The sequence below is a fragment of the Henckelia pumila genome, chromosome 2 (assembly GCF_033568475.1).
Source record: "Henckelia pumila isolate YLH828 chromosome 2, ASM3356847v2, whole genome shotgun sequence".
Lineage (NCBI taxonomy): Eukaryota > Viridiplantae > Streptophyta > Magnoliopsida > Lamiales > Gesneriaceae > Henckelia > Henckelia pumila.
In genome coordinates, this window is record NC_133121.1 from 55,000,850 (window position 1) to 55,016,749 (window position 15,900).

The window sequence follows — 15,900 nt, forward strand, 5'->3', positions numbered from 1 at the left end:
TTTCCACGGTTTAAAGAATACCATGGCAAATTATTGCCACGGTTTAAGAAAAAGTGTGGCAATATATTCCCACGGTTTAATAACAACCGTGGAAACAAAATTGTCACAGTTACAATAACCGTGGCAATATATTGCCACGCTTCATGTTAACCGTTAATTATATGTTATTATTAATAATGAATAATAATTTTGGAATATTAATAAAAATTAACAGCAAATAATTATAACAAAATGATGTGAATTTAATTAAATACTTGAATGGAGGCGGCGGAGGAGGAGGACCGGCACGACAGACGTCGGCAGCGGCGTGTCGGCAGGCGGGTGACACTTTTCAAACACAAAAAAAAAACACATTTAATTCATAAAGCATCAAACACAAACTAATAATTACAAGAATTTAAAACAAAATTTGATTACCAAATGCGGCGTTTGCGGGTAAGCGACGGCGGTCACGGAGTGAAGACCACGGCGGCAGACGGTGGCTCCATGGTGGGCGATGGTGTTGCGGCCGAAAAATGTAAAAACTACAAGAAAATGAAGCCTAAAAAACGTAGATCTGAAATATCATATTATTTAGAGTGATAGATGTACAGAAACAGGCGGCGACGGAGGGCGGCGGTAGGGTTTCGCAGAAGAAGGGAAAGAAGAAAAGGGAAGAGGAAGAAGAAAAGGGGATCGGGGAGAGAGAATATATTATTTATTGTCACGGTTTAATATTGTCACGGTTTAACTATAACCGTGACAATATAGTCACGGTTAAATTCAACCGTGACAACGTATAATGTATATTATTTAATTAGATTTGTCACGGTTATTAATAAACCGTGACAATATTGCCACGGTTTATTAATAATTGTGGCAATATAGTCACGATTAAAAATCTGTAGCAAACGTATAATGTATATTATTTAATTAGATTTGTCACGGTTTATTTTAAACCATGATAATTTAAATAATTAATTATTTCGAACACGTAGAATGAAGGTTTAGAAAAAACCGTAGCAATACTTTTGCCATGGTTTTAAATTAACGGTGGCAAATGGTGACGGTGAGAAAAACCGCGGTAATTTGCCACGGTTCAAGTTAAACGTGGCAAAGTTTGCCACGAATAAATAAAAACATTGGCAAATTGTCACGGTTTAAATTTCACCGTGACAAAAATATTGCAACGGTTAGAACAATCGTGACAAATTGCCACGGTTCCGTTTAACCGTTGAAATTTACCACGGGTTTGTTAAACCGTGGCAAATTTTGCCACAGTTTAATATAAACCGTGACAAATGCTGAAATTTTTTTGTAGTGGAAAAAATTGAAAGTTTCCATCACAATTGTCTTTTGCTCATGTGGCATGTATGTTGTTCTACATAAGCATAAAACCGAAAAATGGGTTCATTAGCATTATCTTTCGGAGGACAGGCACAGCTCAAATGAAGAGGAATGAAATTTTGACCCTGAACAACCGAATCAATATGAAAAATAAATCCTAAATACCGAAGATTTCATATCTGTATTCAATTTACAAAAAGTATTAATTCTAGTTGTTATAAAAGTTCATTATAGTATATTATTATAAATCAATATTAATTATTTTTTAACTAATGTAGGATTTGGACACCGCAACGATAAACATCTTTACATATCTCATATTTTGTTGAAGACATAGTATTTACACAATTCTAGAATGTGAACCTCAAAATACTTAGCCACAATTTATTTTCAACTTATCCTCGTTTCAACGGATGGTCGTATTGATGAAAATATCCCAAAATACATATGAAACTATGAAAGACAATGACGTAAAATTTTACTTTTATGATATTAAAATATTTTTATAAAATAGTTGTCTAAACAAATATTTATTTTTAAAACACCTTCTAATACCTTTTATAAAAAAAAATTTAAAAACACTTTTTTATAAAAACATTTTATAAATATAAATTCAAACGGAATCATAATCTCCTCGCCAATTGCCAACACCGTTATAACTTTGCAAGATCACTCTTTTTTTTTTTTTTTGCATTCAGCTTCGTTCGGGGACAAAATCCTCTTCTACACTTAGTGCTACAAACCGTACTACACTTTGTTAAAAAAATTCCATTTGCACAAATTATTAAAAATTAAATGTACTAAACAACATGGATGAACAAAATATAATTAATTATTGATAAAATTTTCGATTAACCTATTTTTTCAATTAAAATGGGCAATAAATTGTGTTTCAAGCACGATAAATGAGTAAAATATGTATTGATGATTTTTTTAATTGAAAAATAGACGAATCAAAAGTTTTATTAATAATTAATTATATTTTGTTTATCCATGTTGTTTAGTGCATTTAATTTTTAATAATTTTTGCAAACGAGTTTTTTTTAGTAAAATATAGCATGATTTGTAACATCAACGGGTCCTCTTGAGTTGTTGGTGTAAGTTGACTTATTCATGAATTCAAAAGATAATAATTCTTTCATTTGGTCAATAATAATAACGAGAACAACAACCTCTTATATATATAATTAATTCGAGAATACAAATTATTGTTTCGTCCGCAACTTTTCTTAGTCCAAACAATAATAACAGCATATTTCCCAATTTATTTTACATGCATGTGCGGGCACGCAAGCTTCATTGAATGTCAAAAAAAAAAAAAAATCAAACTAGTTTAAGTTGGAAAGGGAGAATCTAGTAATCTACCAACACAAAATGTATGGAGGAGTGATGAAGCTAGCTAAATTCAGAGTCATGGTGGCTTCCATTTTTTCTTGATTCTCACAAACCTTTTGGCCTCAGCCACAGCCACAGCCACAGCCACAGCCACAGCCCAATTCTATTAGTGGCCAGACATCGGCAACTACACGAGCAACAACACATACAAGTCTAATCTCGATTCCGTCCTCTCTTCTCTGCCACAAAGTATCCATGGCAATGGATTCAACAAAGCCACGATGGGGCAGGCCCCTGACACGGCATACGGAAGTGCTCTGTAGAGGGGACGTTCAGCTCGATACATGCCGTAGTTGTATGGAAAATGCCACCATTGATAGCAAACTGGTGTCCCAATCGCAAACAAGCCGTTCTGTGGAATGAATTCTGCATGTTACGTTACTCTAATGAGTCCATGGTGGGGATCCTGACGGCTGGTGATCTACCGGTGTACGTGTGGAGTATACCGAATGTCTCGAGTCCTGACCAGTTTATGGCGGATCTTACAACGTTGCTGGACAATCTTCGTGGGCAAGCAGCAGATGGTGGTTCTTTGATCAAGGTGGCGGCTAGGAATAAAACTAATGCCAATTTTCGGACAGTGTTTTCCCTGGTTCAGTGTACTCCAGATTTGTCTCCGGATGATTGCAGTAATTGTTTGACCAGGGCTGCGGCGAACATCCAAAGATTTTGTGACAAGAGGAGAGGATGTCGAGCGCTACATCCTAGCTGCAATATTCGTTATGAAGATGTACCCTTTTACAATGAAACCAGGCTACGAGAATTACAGGCGCTCGTAACGATAGCATGAACAGAGACTGGACCTTCATAATTCAAAATCATGCTTCTTGAATTATCATTTTTGATTACATCTTACAGGAAAAAAAGATGCTAGTAAAACTTGAATAGTCATCGCCGTTGTTGTTTCAATCGTTGTGTGTGTTACACTAGCTGTATGTGCTAGCGTCCTGTTGATAAAGAGAGCAAAATAACAGAACAAGGAAGAACTTGAGTGTAAGTTTTTCTATCTTTTTTCCCAACTTGTCATTCAGGTTTTAGCAGAAACTTCTCTAAAACGTTCCCTTCTTGATTTGAAGCTGCACATGACATTAATTTAGCTGAAGCTCTGCGATATGATTTTTGTGAGATCAAAGCTGTCATATATGGTTTCTCAGATACTATAATAGACTAGGACAAGGTGGATTTGGTGCTGTTTACAAGGTAATCAAACACAGATTCCATAAAAATCTTTTGTAGTTTGCTACATTCATCCAATATTCGTGGTGACATATATCGATATAGTGTAATAGAATTTATAGGGTCGCGCTTCCTTTTTATACGAGACACCCTTGAAGAATATCAGGCAACAACAAAGAACTTGTACCAATCGTTGGAATATATATATATATATATATATATATATATATATATATATATATCGATATAGTGTGGATGGGTTTTTGAATATGTTAGTGTTTGATAATAGGGTAAACTTTCGAATGGACGTGATATAGCTGTGGATGGGTTTTTGAATATGTTAGTGTTTGATAATAGGGTAAACTTTCGAATGGACATGATATAGCTGTAAAAAGATTGGCTATGGATTCGGGGCAAGGTGACATTGAATTCAAGAATGAAGTCTTACTAGTGGCCAAACTACAACACCGGAATCTTGTGAGACTCTTGGGTTTCTCCATTGAAGGCAGAGAGAGACTTCTTGTCTATGAGTTTGTTGAGAATGCCAACCTCGACCGATATATATACGGTAATGTTTCGATAATATTTCCATCTAGAATTAATAAGTTAAATACTATTGAGCACTCAGGCTTAGATTTTTTATTTATTTTTACATATAATTACAGATCCACTAGAACTTTTGAATTTGGACTCTGAGAGGCGATACAAGATCATAGGAGGAATAGAATAGCTAGGGGACTTCTCTATTTACACGAAGAATCTCGGCTCAAAATAATTCACCGTGATCTTAAAGCCAGCAACATACTTTTAGATGGTGAGCTGAATCCCAAAATATCAGACTTTGGCATGGAAAAGTTGTTTGTTGCTGATGAAACTCAAGCCATGCAATACCAATAGAATCGTGGGAACGTAGTAAGTATTCTCACCATAGTAGTAGGGCTGAGATCAAAAAAATGAATATCTGGTCGAAAATTGATTTGGGAAGTAATACTCATCCATACTCAATACATGGGATAAAACCTTAAAATATCCTTATAGTTCCGTTGTTTTCCCATTTATGTCCCTCAAAACATTTCGGTGCCATTCATGTCCCTTATTCTAACTTTGATTTCCAATATACATCCCTGCCGTCAACTGTGCTGTTAAGAGATAACGGATTAGTCACGTGCAAGGCACATGAGTCGGGAAACACCAATATACACCCAAATCGAAGACCTCAACACACCATTCTCTGAAATTGACAAACCCTAATCCCTAAGATTCACCTTTCCCTTTGCTCCAAACCCCATCGGACCACCGGCCATTGGTCGGCGACGGGAAGCGACAGGAACCCAGCAAATTCGAGAGTAGCAAATGTAAGTTTTTTTATGTTTCTTATTCTTTGTTACTTCTTTTTTATGCTACCGATCCCAATCTAGTGGTGAGATTTCATGGAATCCCGAGATTTCATTAGGTATGTTTTGTTTCTCTTTTTGTTGATTCAAAATAGATTCAGGGTATTTTGAGAAGCAATGTTTCATATTTTGCAGCAAGTTTTCTGATATGTGTACGAGTTGTATTTCTTACTCCAAGTGGTAGACATACTGATGCTTTTATGGGATTGTATCGTGTATATGTGTATATGCTGACGCTATTGTTTACATTATTGCAACAGTGTCGTAGCTTGCTTTCTGTACGATAATGGTTAGCGCTTTGATTCGATGTTCAGCTTCCTATTCGAATGTTGACAATCTATATTATTTGAGTATAATTTATGTTTTGAAATGTTTGTTTATTGAAATGTAGGGAAAAACATATGTGGTTTTTGAAGGATATATCCCCGGTATTTATAATAGTTAGGGAAGAATGTTGGGAGCAAGTTAATGGATATAATGGTTCATTGCACAGATCATTTCCCATTAGAGAGAATGCATTGAGAGCTTATGATGCATACCAAAAGAAAAAACATGCTTTCTCTGCCCCTACTGCCCAAAATCGTTCTAGTAGTTCGAGCTCAACTTCGGGTCCAAATGCAACTGCATCTTCAAGCTCTGGTGAAACAATGAGTCGGATTGAAGAACTAGGGAAGATGATAAAAATTCAACTGGATTTGGCTGATGCATACCGTCGTAATGCAGCTAAGATCGCTGAGCTTTATGAAGATGTTAAGAAGAAAATGGACTCTGCTCATAACAGTGATTAATTGATAGGGTTCCATCGTGTAGTGACTTTAGTTTTTTTTTATTTGGATGCATGCAAAATTTGATGATGGAAGAATGTAACAGACTTGAAATTTTATGTTATGTGTTGAATGAATGAACACTACTATTTTGTTTAATCTCTAATGATTAGTTATATGTTTTTAAAGCAAACATAGTTATAAAATAACCAAAATTCATGATAGAGTTTTCCCTTAAATATCATAAAACCTCAAAATCACAACAACAAATATTACCTAGCACAACAAATGTATCCATCAATTGACAGCAAATGTATCCGTCTAATGTAACAAAAATTACACATCACCATCTCCTCCAAAATGTACATATCCAAAAGCAAACATCACAATCTCCTCCAAAATAAATGTACATATCCAAAAGCAAACATCACCAAAAGCTTGGATACACTAAAGTCATATGCTGTGTTGCAAAATATAGTGCTAGATTCCGAGATTCATATGTCAGTTCTTTATCGAAGCATTTGAATTTGATCTTGTACTTCTTCTTGGTGCTGGAGTAGCCCTCATATCAACCTGGTCTGAAGTGTTCCTTGAATCTTCTCGGACTGGAACTGACTGGCTTTGATTCTTTTGATTAGAAACAAGTTCGATCTCTTAGTTTTGAAACAGTGGTGAAGTTTTTTCCCCCTTTCACGAACACAGGGTTCTGCATGACCTGCAAAAATAGATCATACATTCACTGGTTTAGGAGTAGACAAATAAAAAATATGGACATATAGCTACGTAATAGAAATGAAATTCATATTGACCTGTGAAGATGGCCTTCGAACCTGTGTTGATAGATTTAACAGAAATGAAATTCATATTAATAATGTCAATGTGTTGATAGATAATGTTAATTACTTATAGACATGTAGCTACTTACCTGAAGTTTCCTTGCAATTGGCTTTGAAGATACTATCAATGTTGATTGACTTTGTTGTGTTGGATGTTCATCCACACGCTCCCTTGTTTCTTTGCATGTCCTTTTGTTATGCCCATCTCCTCCGCAATTTTTGCACTTGGTAATTCTTTTAGCTCCACGCAGATGTGTTCCACTAGGCACTTCATCTCCTTCTCTTCTTCTCAGTTTACATGGTCTGCCAACTTTCTTTGTATACACTGGTGGTAGCGGAGGTACCAATTCACATTCTGGCCATAGATCAAGACCAGTGATGGGGAGAATAGCATGCTCATAACATCTATTATATCTATCGACTTCATAATATGGATTGACATAATCCATTGGATCTTGATGCTTACACCAGATGGCACACACCGCATGTTGGCAAGGGATGCCTGTCAAGTCCCATTTTCTACAGCTGCAAGAATTCGTACCGAAGTCGACAGTGTGTTGACCAGATGGTCCATTGACTTGAAATTGTGTATCATCGGCTTGTTGTGGGATATTTTGTGCCGCATCCATATATATCTTTGCCACCACATTTCGAATTTTAGGACAAATCTTGTTGTCCAATTTCTGAGCTTTCTCTCTGTTAAGTTGAAATCGGACCATCAACAAATTTCGTATATTTTCAAACATTGGAATTATCGGCTTGTCTCTTGCAGCCAAAATGAAACTGTTGAAGCACTCACACATGTTATTCAATAGCACATCACACTTGGGGGTATTGGCAAATGTGACCTCGACCATTGTTCCTTTGGTTTCTTATCCAACCACTCATATGTCTTCTCATCAATCTGTTTCATCTCCTCCATTCTCTGTCGAAATTCTGGTATTGTTGTTGATTTTGCAGCTGCCCAAAGTGCATTTTTAATTGACATACCTTTGAAACCATCATTTTTCATGTTGGTGTGTAAATGTCTCACACAAAAACGATTATCCGCAGCAGGAAACAAACTTTCAAATGCTGGAATTAGACCCTTTTGTTTGTCAGATATGAAGGTCCAACCAAATCCATCTCCAAAGCCTATGTCTGCATCTAGTAACTGTAAAAACCACATCCACGAATCTTTGGTCTCTCTTTCAACCATCGCATAACTGATAGGGAAGATGTTGTTGTTGGGATCTAGCCCAACAGCTGTTAACAACTGTCCACCAATTTCAGTCTTCAGGAAGCATCCATCAACACCAACCAGAGGTTTACACGCTTTCTTAAAACCTTCCTTGCACGCTGAAAAACAGATATACATGCGCTGAAATCTTGGCCCATCATCATCCTCAGTCAGTTTTAAGATAACCGACGCACTTGGATCGATACTTTTCAACTCAAGACAATAATTTCTGATCTTACTAAATTGTTGCGTGGTAGTTCCTTGTAGCAACTCAAGACTTTCCTCTTAGCCATATAAGATTTCTTCCTCGAAATACTTAATTTCAAGCTATTAAGAACCTGGTCTTGGAATTGTACGACGCCCAACTTTGAGTTCGACTTAAACTTTTTCACAAAAGTTTTTCCCAGCCAACTACAAGTAGCATTTTTATTCTTGCTATGCCAAAAACATCCCTTGTGTTCCGATTTGAAAGTCTTTATCTGCCAACAACTATCACGACCCATTGGTGACACATGAATCACCCAATCACAACCTTCAACCGTACACCGACCCCTAAGCCTCTGCTTATCAACTTTAACAAACTTCACAGACTTTCCCCGTCTAACACAATGACTTCCAATTGCAAATTTAGCCTCATCTCTTGAGCTAAAAATCATTCCAACTTTCAAGTCAGGATTCTTTGCATCCTTGATTGGGTCGAAAATTGGAAATTTCTTGGATTTACCATCACCATCATCAGAATCCAAATTACTATCTAAGTCATCACTGTCAACACAATTATCATCGCCTTCTTCATTCTGCATCACAACTAAAACATTATTAGGAATGTCTGGATTTACCATCACCACATCATTCAACATTCCCACATCATGATCGACATTACTGTCAAAAGCCCTATCATCTTCCTCAAACTCATAATCACTATCATGAAACTCATCTTCTTCGACGTAATCATCATCGTATTCTGATCCACTTTCTTCATTTTCTGAACTTGTTGCACTATTGCTATCAATCTCATCATCACATTCATATGCTATATATATCTCGACTTGGTGGTTGGTTGGGATGTTATCTTTAATTGTCGATACCTCTGCATCATTCCCCAGATATCTACCATTACTCGTACTAGGACCTGTTTTATGCCAAAACACCGGAACCTCTGTGTCTTTGTAACATAATTCCTCAGCAAATCCATACAAATGAAGCATTTTCATTTTATTTGCATCCACCCGGTCATAATATTCAACACTTCCCCCAATATATTCTTTCAATGTACTTGTGCCCTTCATTTTTCCATTATAATTTAGTTTCAAACTAACGAATGTATCATCTCCAATGCTATCCAAAAAGCAATTTGATTTAAATAAAATAAGAAAATAAAATAAAAACTGCTTAAAAATAAGAATTAAAATAACTGAAGATAAAAATAATTAAAACAAAGACAACCAAGACACACGTAGGTACCGAAAAAATCATGTAACAAGTAGTCGATTCAGGGCTCAGATTTAATCTTAAATTACGGGAATTCTCCTATCTTGTTCAAAGGAATATTTCTAGAACAATCAAACCTATTCAAATATTGATGAACTAATCTTTCGTAATTCTAATCAAATTTGAATGCATTAAATATTTGTGAAAATTCAGTTTACACTCAAACCGCACACTGAAACCAAAATCTATTTCTAGTCGGTTTTACAATATGTTGATTATCAGAGTGATCAAAATCGAAACCTCCTCTGTCGACTTGGAATCAATTAACATGCAAGCAAACAGTTGATCAGACTATTCACAAGACAAATATAAATATGAAAATCAATAAAATAAAATAAACTCTGAAAAATCCCAAACAAACATCCAAGTTTTCTACATGAATTTGTTCGGCCCAATCACGCCGTCTTGGTTGAAAATAAACTACTCAATAATTAAAACTAGAATTAAACAAAAATTAAAAGAAAAAGAAAAGAGAAAGTGCAGAAATCTCTTCTCTTCTCCAGCCGCCTTGCTCTGGTTGTGCGTCCAAAAATCCCTGATAAATCCCCCGGTGTGCGGCTTTTATATCCTATTTATATGTTCTAAAAAGCCCAAGAAAAAAAGCCCGAAAAATAAGAGATTTTAATTTTGAAAATTCTAATTTTTTCGTGATCCCGACATCTCGTTCGAGCGAAAACAACCTCTCGCTCGAGCGAGAGACTCTCTGTTCCGAAGATTTCTGCTCCCGTATTTCTCGCTCGAGCGAGCACAAACTCTCGCTCGAGCGAGCATGTTTCTGCCCAAAAAACTAATCACAGTACAGCCCTTGCGCGATTGCGCTGCTTTAGGCGCTAAACTCTTTCTTCCATGCGCTAAAGATCAACTTGTTGCGCGTTAGCGCCTCTTCATGCTTGTTTGCACTACATTGTTGTGCGTTTGCACAACATGTAGTGCAAACAAATTCGTTTGCACAAATAGAACCCGGAGTTTAGCGCCTCTCTTTTTCTTTTCTCTTCTCTTCTCTTCTCCTCTCTTCAAAACTATTTTAAATTTCATTTTTCCTACAAATAGAACCCGAAGAATGAAATGCACACAAATGCAATAAAACACATAATACCACACAAAATAATATGAATACACACAAAATAAACATAAAAATGTCACGAACTAATGCATACAAAATGCACTTATCAACACCCCCATACTTAAACCTTGCTCGCCCTCGAGCAAGACATGCAAAAACAATATGCACACAACAACATAAGTAAGGATGATTCATAAATGTGCACAGCCTCCGAGAAGTTCAATCACAAAACAAAAAAAACACAGACATGCTCTCAACTTTTCATAATACACTTTCGGTTTAACGTGAACGTGTGTGTGTGAAATGTCATTCCGGTTTCATGTAACTTAGATCGAATTCGTCTCAAATCTGTTTAGGGACCTATGACAAATCAGTGCAACTATCACAATCTAGTGCAAATTTCTTCCAACGACCTCTAGACTAAACCCACCTCCCTTGAGATAATGAATTACACACCTCCGGATTTTGCACCCAGTATTGCTTTAGCCCCAATAATTACCCGCTGACTTAGCTATAACTTGCTAGGATACGAAAATCATTCTATTTTTTCTTTCTAATCCCCTCGTCTATAGCCCGGATGGAGCATCAATCCCATTTAACCCGCATACTTAGCCTTAAATTTAATCTTTTATAGGATTTTAATCCTTTCAAGGCCCGGATGGAATTGTAAATAAATATTTTTTTTTCTAGGTGCACCCAAGATCATAAGTGTAAACTAGAGCCTCATCAAAATTCATAAAACACAATCAAGATCCACAAACCACCTATTGTCGTGCAATGGTCAAACAGACAGAAACTTCATCAAATCTTTCGCTACAATTCACTGGTCTAACATTAGTGCTTAAAAATATTCACGGTTCAACCTACAGTTTCTCATGTCAAGTCAAGAGCAAAATTTTTTCAAAAATCTATTTTTTCAAATAAACTTCATCATCATTGGCTATTATGACTCATCCTACTCATAACAATGCAAACAACAACAAAAACAAACTAAATGCAAATAAACATAACAAACAATGCAATATACTAGTCTACCCCCCATACTTATCCAAAGCATTGCCCTCAATGCTTCATAACAATGAACATAATGCAACAAACACACAAATGCAGGACAAACAAAAACACAATGAAAACAAAAATAACACTCCCCTGGTTTTCGATTCTTTCTCTTCCTCCATCTGCAAACTCCATTGAAACTTCACTTATCGGGGCAATATACTGCACAAATAAAGGCGACGGGTAAGGCAGTGGATTACAAAATAAAATAATAAAAATAAATAAATAAATAAATAAAAAATGAAAAGAGAACACTGGGTTTCCTCCCAGTCAGCGCTAAAATTATAGTCTATAGCCCGACTATGCAGAAGCCACCATCAAAGAGCGGTTGCCGCCCATAGTAAGAATCATACGACTCTACGTATGGGTCTTGATTTCCTTCGCCCTCAAGCTTGGCGTGATATATACTTTGTAAGCTCGTCGGTCCAACAACACTTGGTCTGAAATTTTTCTTTTGGAAGGAGACTCCGAATCAAGGATGAAGCTCATAGAGGATGGAATATGCTGGAGGTGGCGTCAATGACAAGAAAGAATCTTCTAACGGTGTACATGGAACGACCATTGACGAGGTAAAATATGTAGCCTTGTATGTTTCTTCCTCCTCCAAGTCCACTATTGGCTCTTCTTCACAAGAAAATTCCTCAAAAATTATTTCTTCATGCGCTGGCTCAGTTACTTCACTCTCTTGGCAGATTTCCAAATTTGGTTCTCTAAGAAGCGCAATCTGTTCATCCAAAAGACCAAAGACTTGATACGGCTTTCTAAGAATTGATTTGTCTCTGTCTGTTGCCACAAAAGATTCTCCAACTGAGCCACATATTCTTCAGAACACCCTACACACTCTTCTTGAATCTCCGATGGTTGGTTTGCAAAATTTTTAGAGTTGATATCTGGAGGATATTTGTGACTCCAACCTTGCAATGAAGGATAACAATGCCAACGGTAGTCGAAATCTGCCATATCATTTAACAAGTGAATCGCACTGTCTTCATCTCTTCTAAACAATTGACTGCCAGTGGCCAAGGCTCCAGAATCTATCCAACTTCTTGTAATCTCATCAGAACCAATATAAAAATTTTTAGTGAGGGTGTAAGTCGAAAACTGATGGCATTGAAATCTGTTCGCCAAATCATTGAATCTCCCCCAAGCAGCATAGAAAGGCTCCAAGTATTGCTGGCCAAATCTTGTGAATACCTGTCGATGGTCCATCTCCAAGTACCTCACAAGCAAGAAAAAAATAAAATAAAAATTAAGAAATAAAAAAATGCAGGAAAAAAAATTGTCTAGTCTCAAAAAAATAATCTATCCTAATATTAACTAAACAGTCCCCGGCAACGACGCCAAAAACTTGACCGGCTAAATCGGTGTGATATAAATCTACTGGCAAGCGTACCAGGTCAAGTAATAGTAAAGTGGACTGAGAGTCCAAGTATCGATCCCACAAGGACTGTTGTCAATTTTCAAGAATTAATTATTTTACTTAATCTAGACAAAATAATAAAAAGCAATTTGATTTAAATAAAATAATAAAATAAAATAAAAACTGCTTAAAAATAAGAATTAAAATAACTAAAGATAAAAATAATTAAAACAAAGACAACCAAGACACACGTAGGTACCGAACAAATCATGTAACAAGTAGTCGATTCAGGACTCAGATTTAATCTTAAATTACGGGAATTCTCCTATCTTGTTCAAAGGACTATTTCTAGAACAATCAAACCTATTCAAATATTGATGAACTAATCTTTCGTAATTCTAATTAAATTTGAATGCATTAAATATTTGTGAAAATTCAGTTTACACCCAGACCGCACACTGAAATCAAATTCTATTTCTAGTCGGTTTTACAATATGTTGATTATCAGAGTTATCAAAATCGAAACCTCCTCTGTCGACTTGGAATCAATTAACATGCAAGCAAAAAGTTGATCAGACTATTCACAAGACAAATATAAATCTGACAATCAATAAAATAAAATAAACTCTGAAAAATCTCAACCAAACAAACATCCAAGTTTTCTATATGAATTTGTTCGGCCCAATCACGCCGTCTTGGTTGAAAATAAACTACTCAATAATTAAAACTAGAATTAAACAAAAATTAAAATAAAAAGAAAAGAGAAAGTGCAAAAATCTCTTATCTTCTCCAGCCGCCTTGCTCTGGTTGTGCATCCAAAAATCCCTGATGAATCCCCCGTTGTGCGGCTTTTATATCCTATTTATATGTTATAAAAAGCCCAAGAAAAAAAGCCCGAAAAATAAGAGATTTTAATTCTAAAAATTCTAATTTTTTCGTGATCCCGACGTCTCATTCGAGCGAGAACAACCTCTCGCTCGAGCGAGAGACTCTCTGTTCCGAAGATTTCTGCTCCCGTATTTCTCGCTCGAGCGAGCACAAACTCTTGCTCGAGCGAGCATGTTTCTGCCCGAAAAACTAATCACAGTACAGCCCTTGCGCGATTGCGCTGCTTTAGGCGCTAAACTCTTTCTTCCATGCGCTAAAGATCAAAGCGCCTCTTCATGCTTGTTTGCACTACATTGTTGTGCATTTGCAAAACATGTAATGCAAACAAATTCGTTTGCACAACATTGTTGTGCAAACGCGCTTTTTTTTATTTTTTATTCTTTTTCTTTTCTCTTCTCTTCTCTTCTCCTCTCTTTAAAACTATTTTAAATTTCATTTTTCCTACAAATAGAACCCGAAGAATAAAATGCACACAAATGCAATAAAACACATAATACCACACAAAATAATATGAATGTGTTGTGAAAATTCCTCGCAAGCGTACGAGTGTCAAGTTTTAATATAGTGATTAAATCAGATATCGATCCCTCAGGGAGTAAAATGAAAATATTTAGTGCTTGTAATTAAAATAGTCTAAACTTTATCTAGAAAATCAATATTTGAGAAATTTGCAATAAATAAAAATAATCAGGATGTTTTTGATAGCACGCACACAACTTGCATATATAATCAATCAGAGAAAATTGGTCTAGAGGTATAGATTTCACCTGGTTTCAACAACAGTCAATCCTAAATGATTAATCTTCATGAATTTCAGTCAATTAATAGCCAAGAACACTTAAGTTTATTATTTCCCTCTCCCGAGAAACAAATAATGTTTATCAACTACAATTCAATTCCAATATTCCTATTAAGAATTTATCGCAGTGATCTATCACAAAACAATGTTGTTTTTAAAAGCTCTGTTAAAATCATACACTCTCCCGAGCTGTATAAATAATTAACAATGTAGTTTCTAATGTCCTATTCAAAATCCCCTATCCCGAGCAATGATTTCAAATAAATATAACAAATCAATTATTGATCAGATAATTGAAAAGACAATCAATTCTAGAAAAAACAATTAATCTAAAACAAACTCAATTCAATAAAATCAAAAATTCATGAAAGCGTCTACACCAGGTTCCATCCGACCTCTAGACTCTAAAAATTTAGTTCATAATAAAATTATGAATAAAACAAAACATGTTCAAAAATCCAAACATATTCAGAATTAAATAAAAGATAAGAAACAAATCCGTCGTCGATGCCGTGTCCGGTCGATCAAACTCCGTCTTCGTTCTTCAATTAAGCTCCAGAAAATCCTCCAGAAAAATCACACGATCAACTCTGATATTCTGTAATTATGATTGTGGCGGCTCTTCATTTTTTGTCTGATAAAATTCCTTTTATACGACCACTCAAAAGCCCATGAATTTATTGCCTGAAATAATTAAAACTCAGATTTCCGATCGGGGCGAACTCTCCAAGTGAAGGCGCGGGCACGCCTTAGTCTCGATTTCAATTCTCTCAGAAACATAGCATTGCGCGATTGCTCTAGATTAAGCGCTAACAAGAAGCGCTAATCTTTGGCCCAATGAAAAGCCCAATAACTTTCTTTCTCCTTGTCTTATCGATTCTTTTCTTCTTTCTTTTCAATCTCTTCTTTTCTTTCACTTATTCTTTTCTTTTTCCTTTCTCTTCTAAATTCTTATTTGTCTTCTCTTCTCCAAATAAATTCCATAATTTCCTACAAACACAAAAACAACAAAACCCACACATAAATCTGCTCGAAACAAACAATTAATAATTAAAATCATATATAAATTAAGTGTATAAAATACACTTATCAAATACCCCCAAACTTAGACTTTTGCTAGTCCCGAGCAAAAC

The 15,900-nt window shown here is 35.7% G+C and overlaps 1 protein-coding gene and 1 pseudogene across 1 annotated transcript; one reads left to right on the forward strand and one right to left on the reverse strand.

The window, feature by feature from the left end:
- The first annotated feature begins 420 nt into the window (after positions 1-420).
- LOC140877626 (cysteine-rich receptor-like protein kinase 7) lies at positions 421-4,810 on the forward strand (annotated as a pseudogene).
- A 1,879-nt stretch (positions 4,811-6,689) lies between these two features.
- On the reverse strand, positions 6,690-7,694 carry LOC140877627 (uncharacterized). The gene is made up of 3 exons (XM_073281162.1): positions 6,981-7,694; positions 6,865-6,885; positions 6,690-6,770 (listed from the first exon to the last, which is right to left on the reverse strand). Exons 1-3 carry the CDS (start codon positions 7,692-7,694, stop codon positions 6,690-6,692), a joined length of 816 nt encoding a protein of 271 aa, XP_073137263.1.
- Between the last annotated feature and the right edge of the window lie 8,206 nt (positions 7,695-15,900).

Bases quoted from the DNA above. Each gene is read 5' to 3' on its own strand.
- LOC140877627 (XM_073281162.1), bottom strand. From the start codon at position 7,694: ATGTGTGAGTGCTTCAACAGTTTCATTTTGGCTGCAAGAGACAAGCCG. The intron at 6,886-6,980 runs GTAAGTAGCTAC...CTATCAACACAG, and splicing joins CAATTGCAAGGAAACTTCAG to GTTCGAAGGCCATCTTCACA. The intron at 6,771-6,864 runs GTCAATATGAAT...CTATTTTTGCAG, and splicing joins TTCGAAGGCCATCTTCACAG to GTCATGCAGAACCCTGTGTT.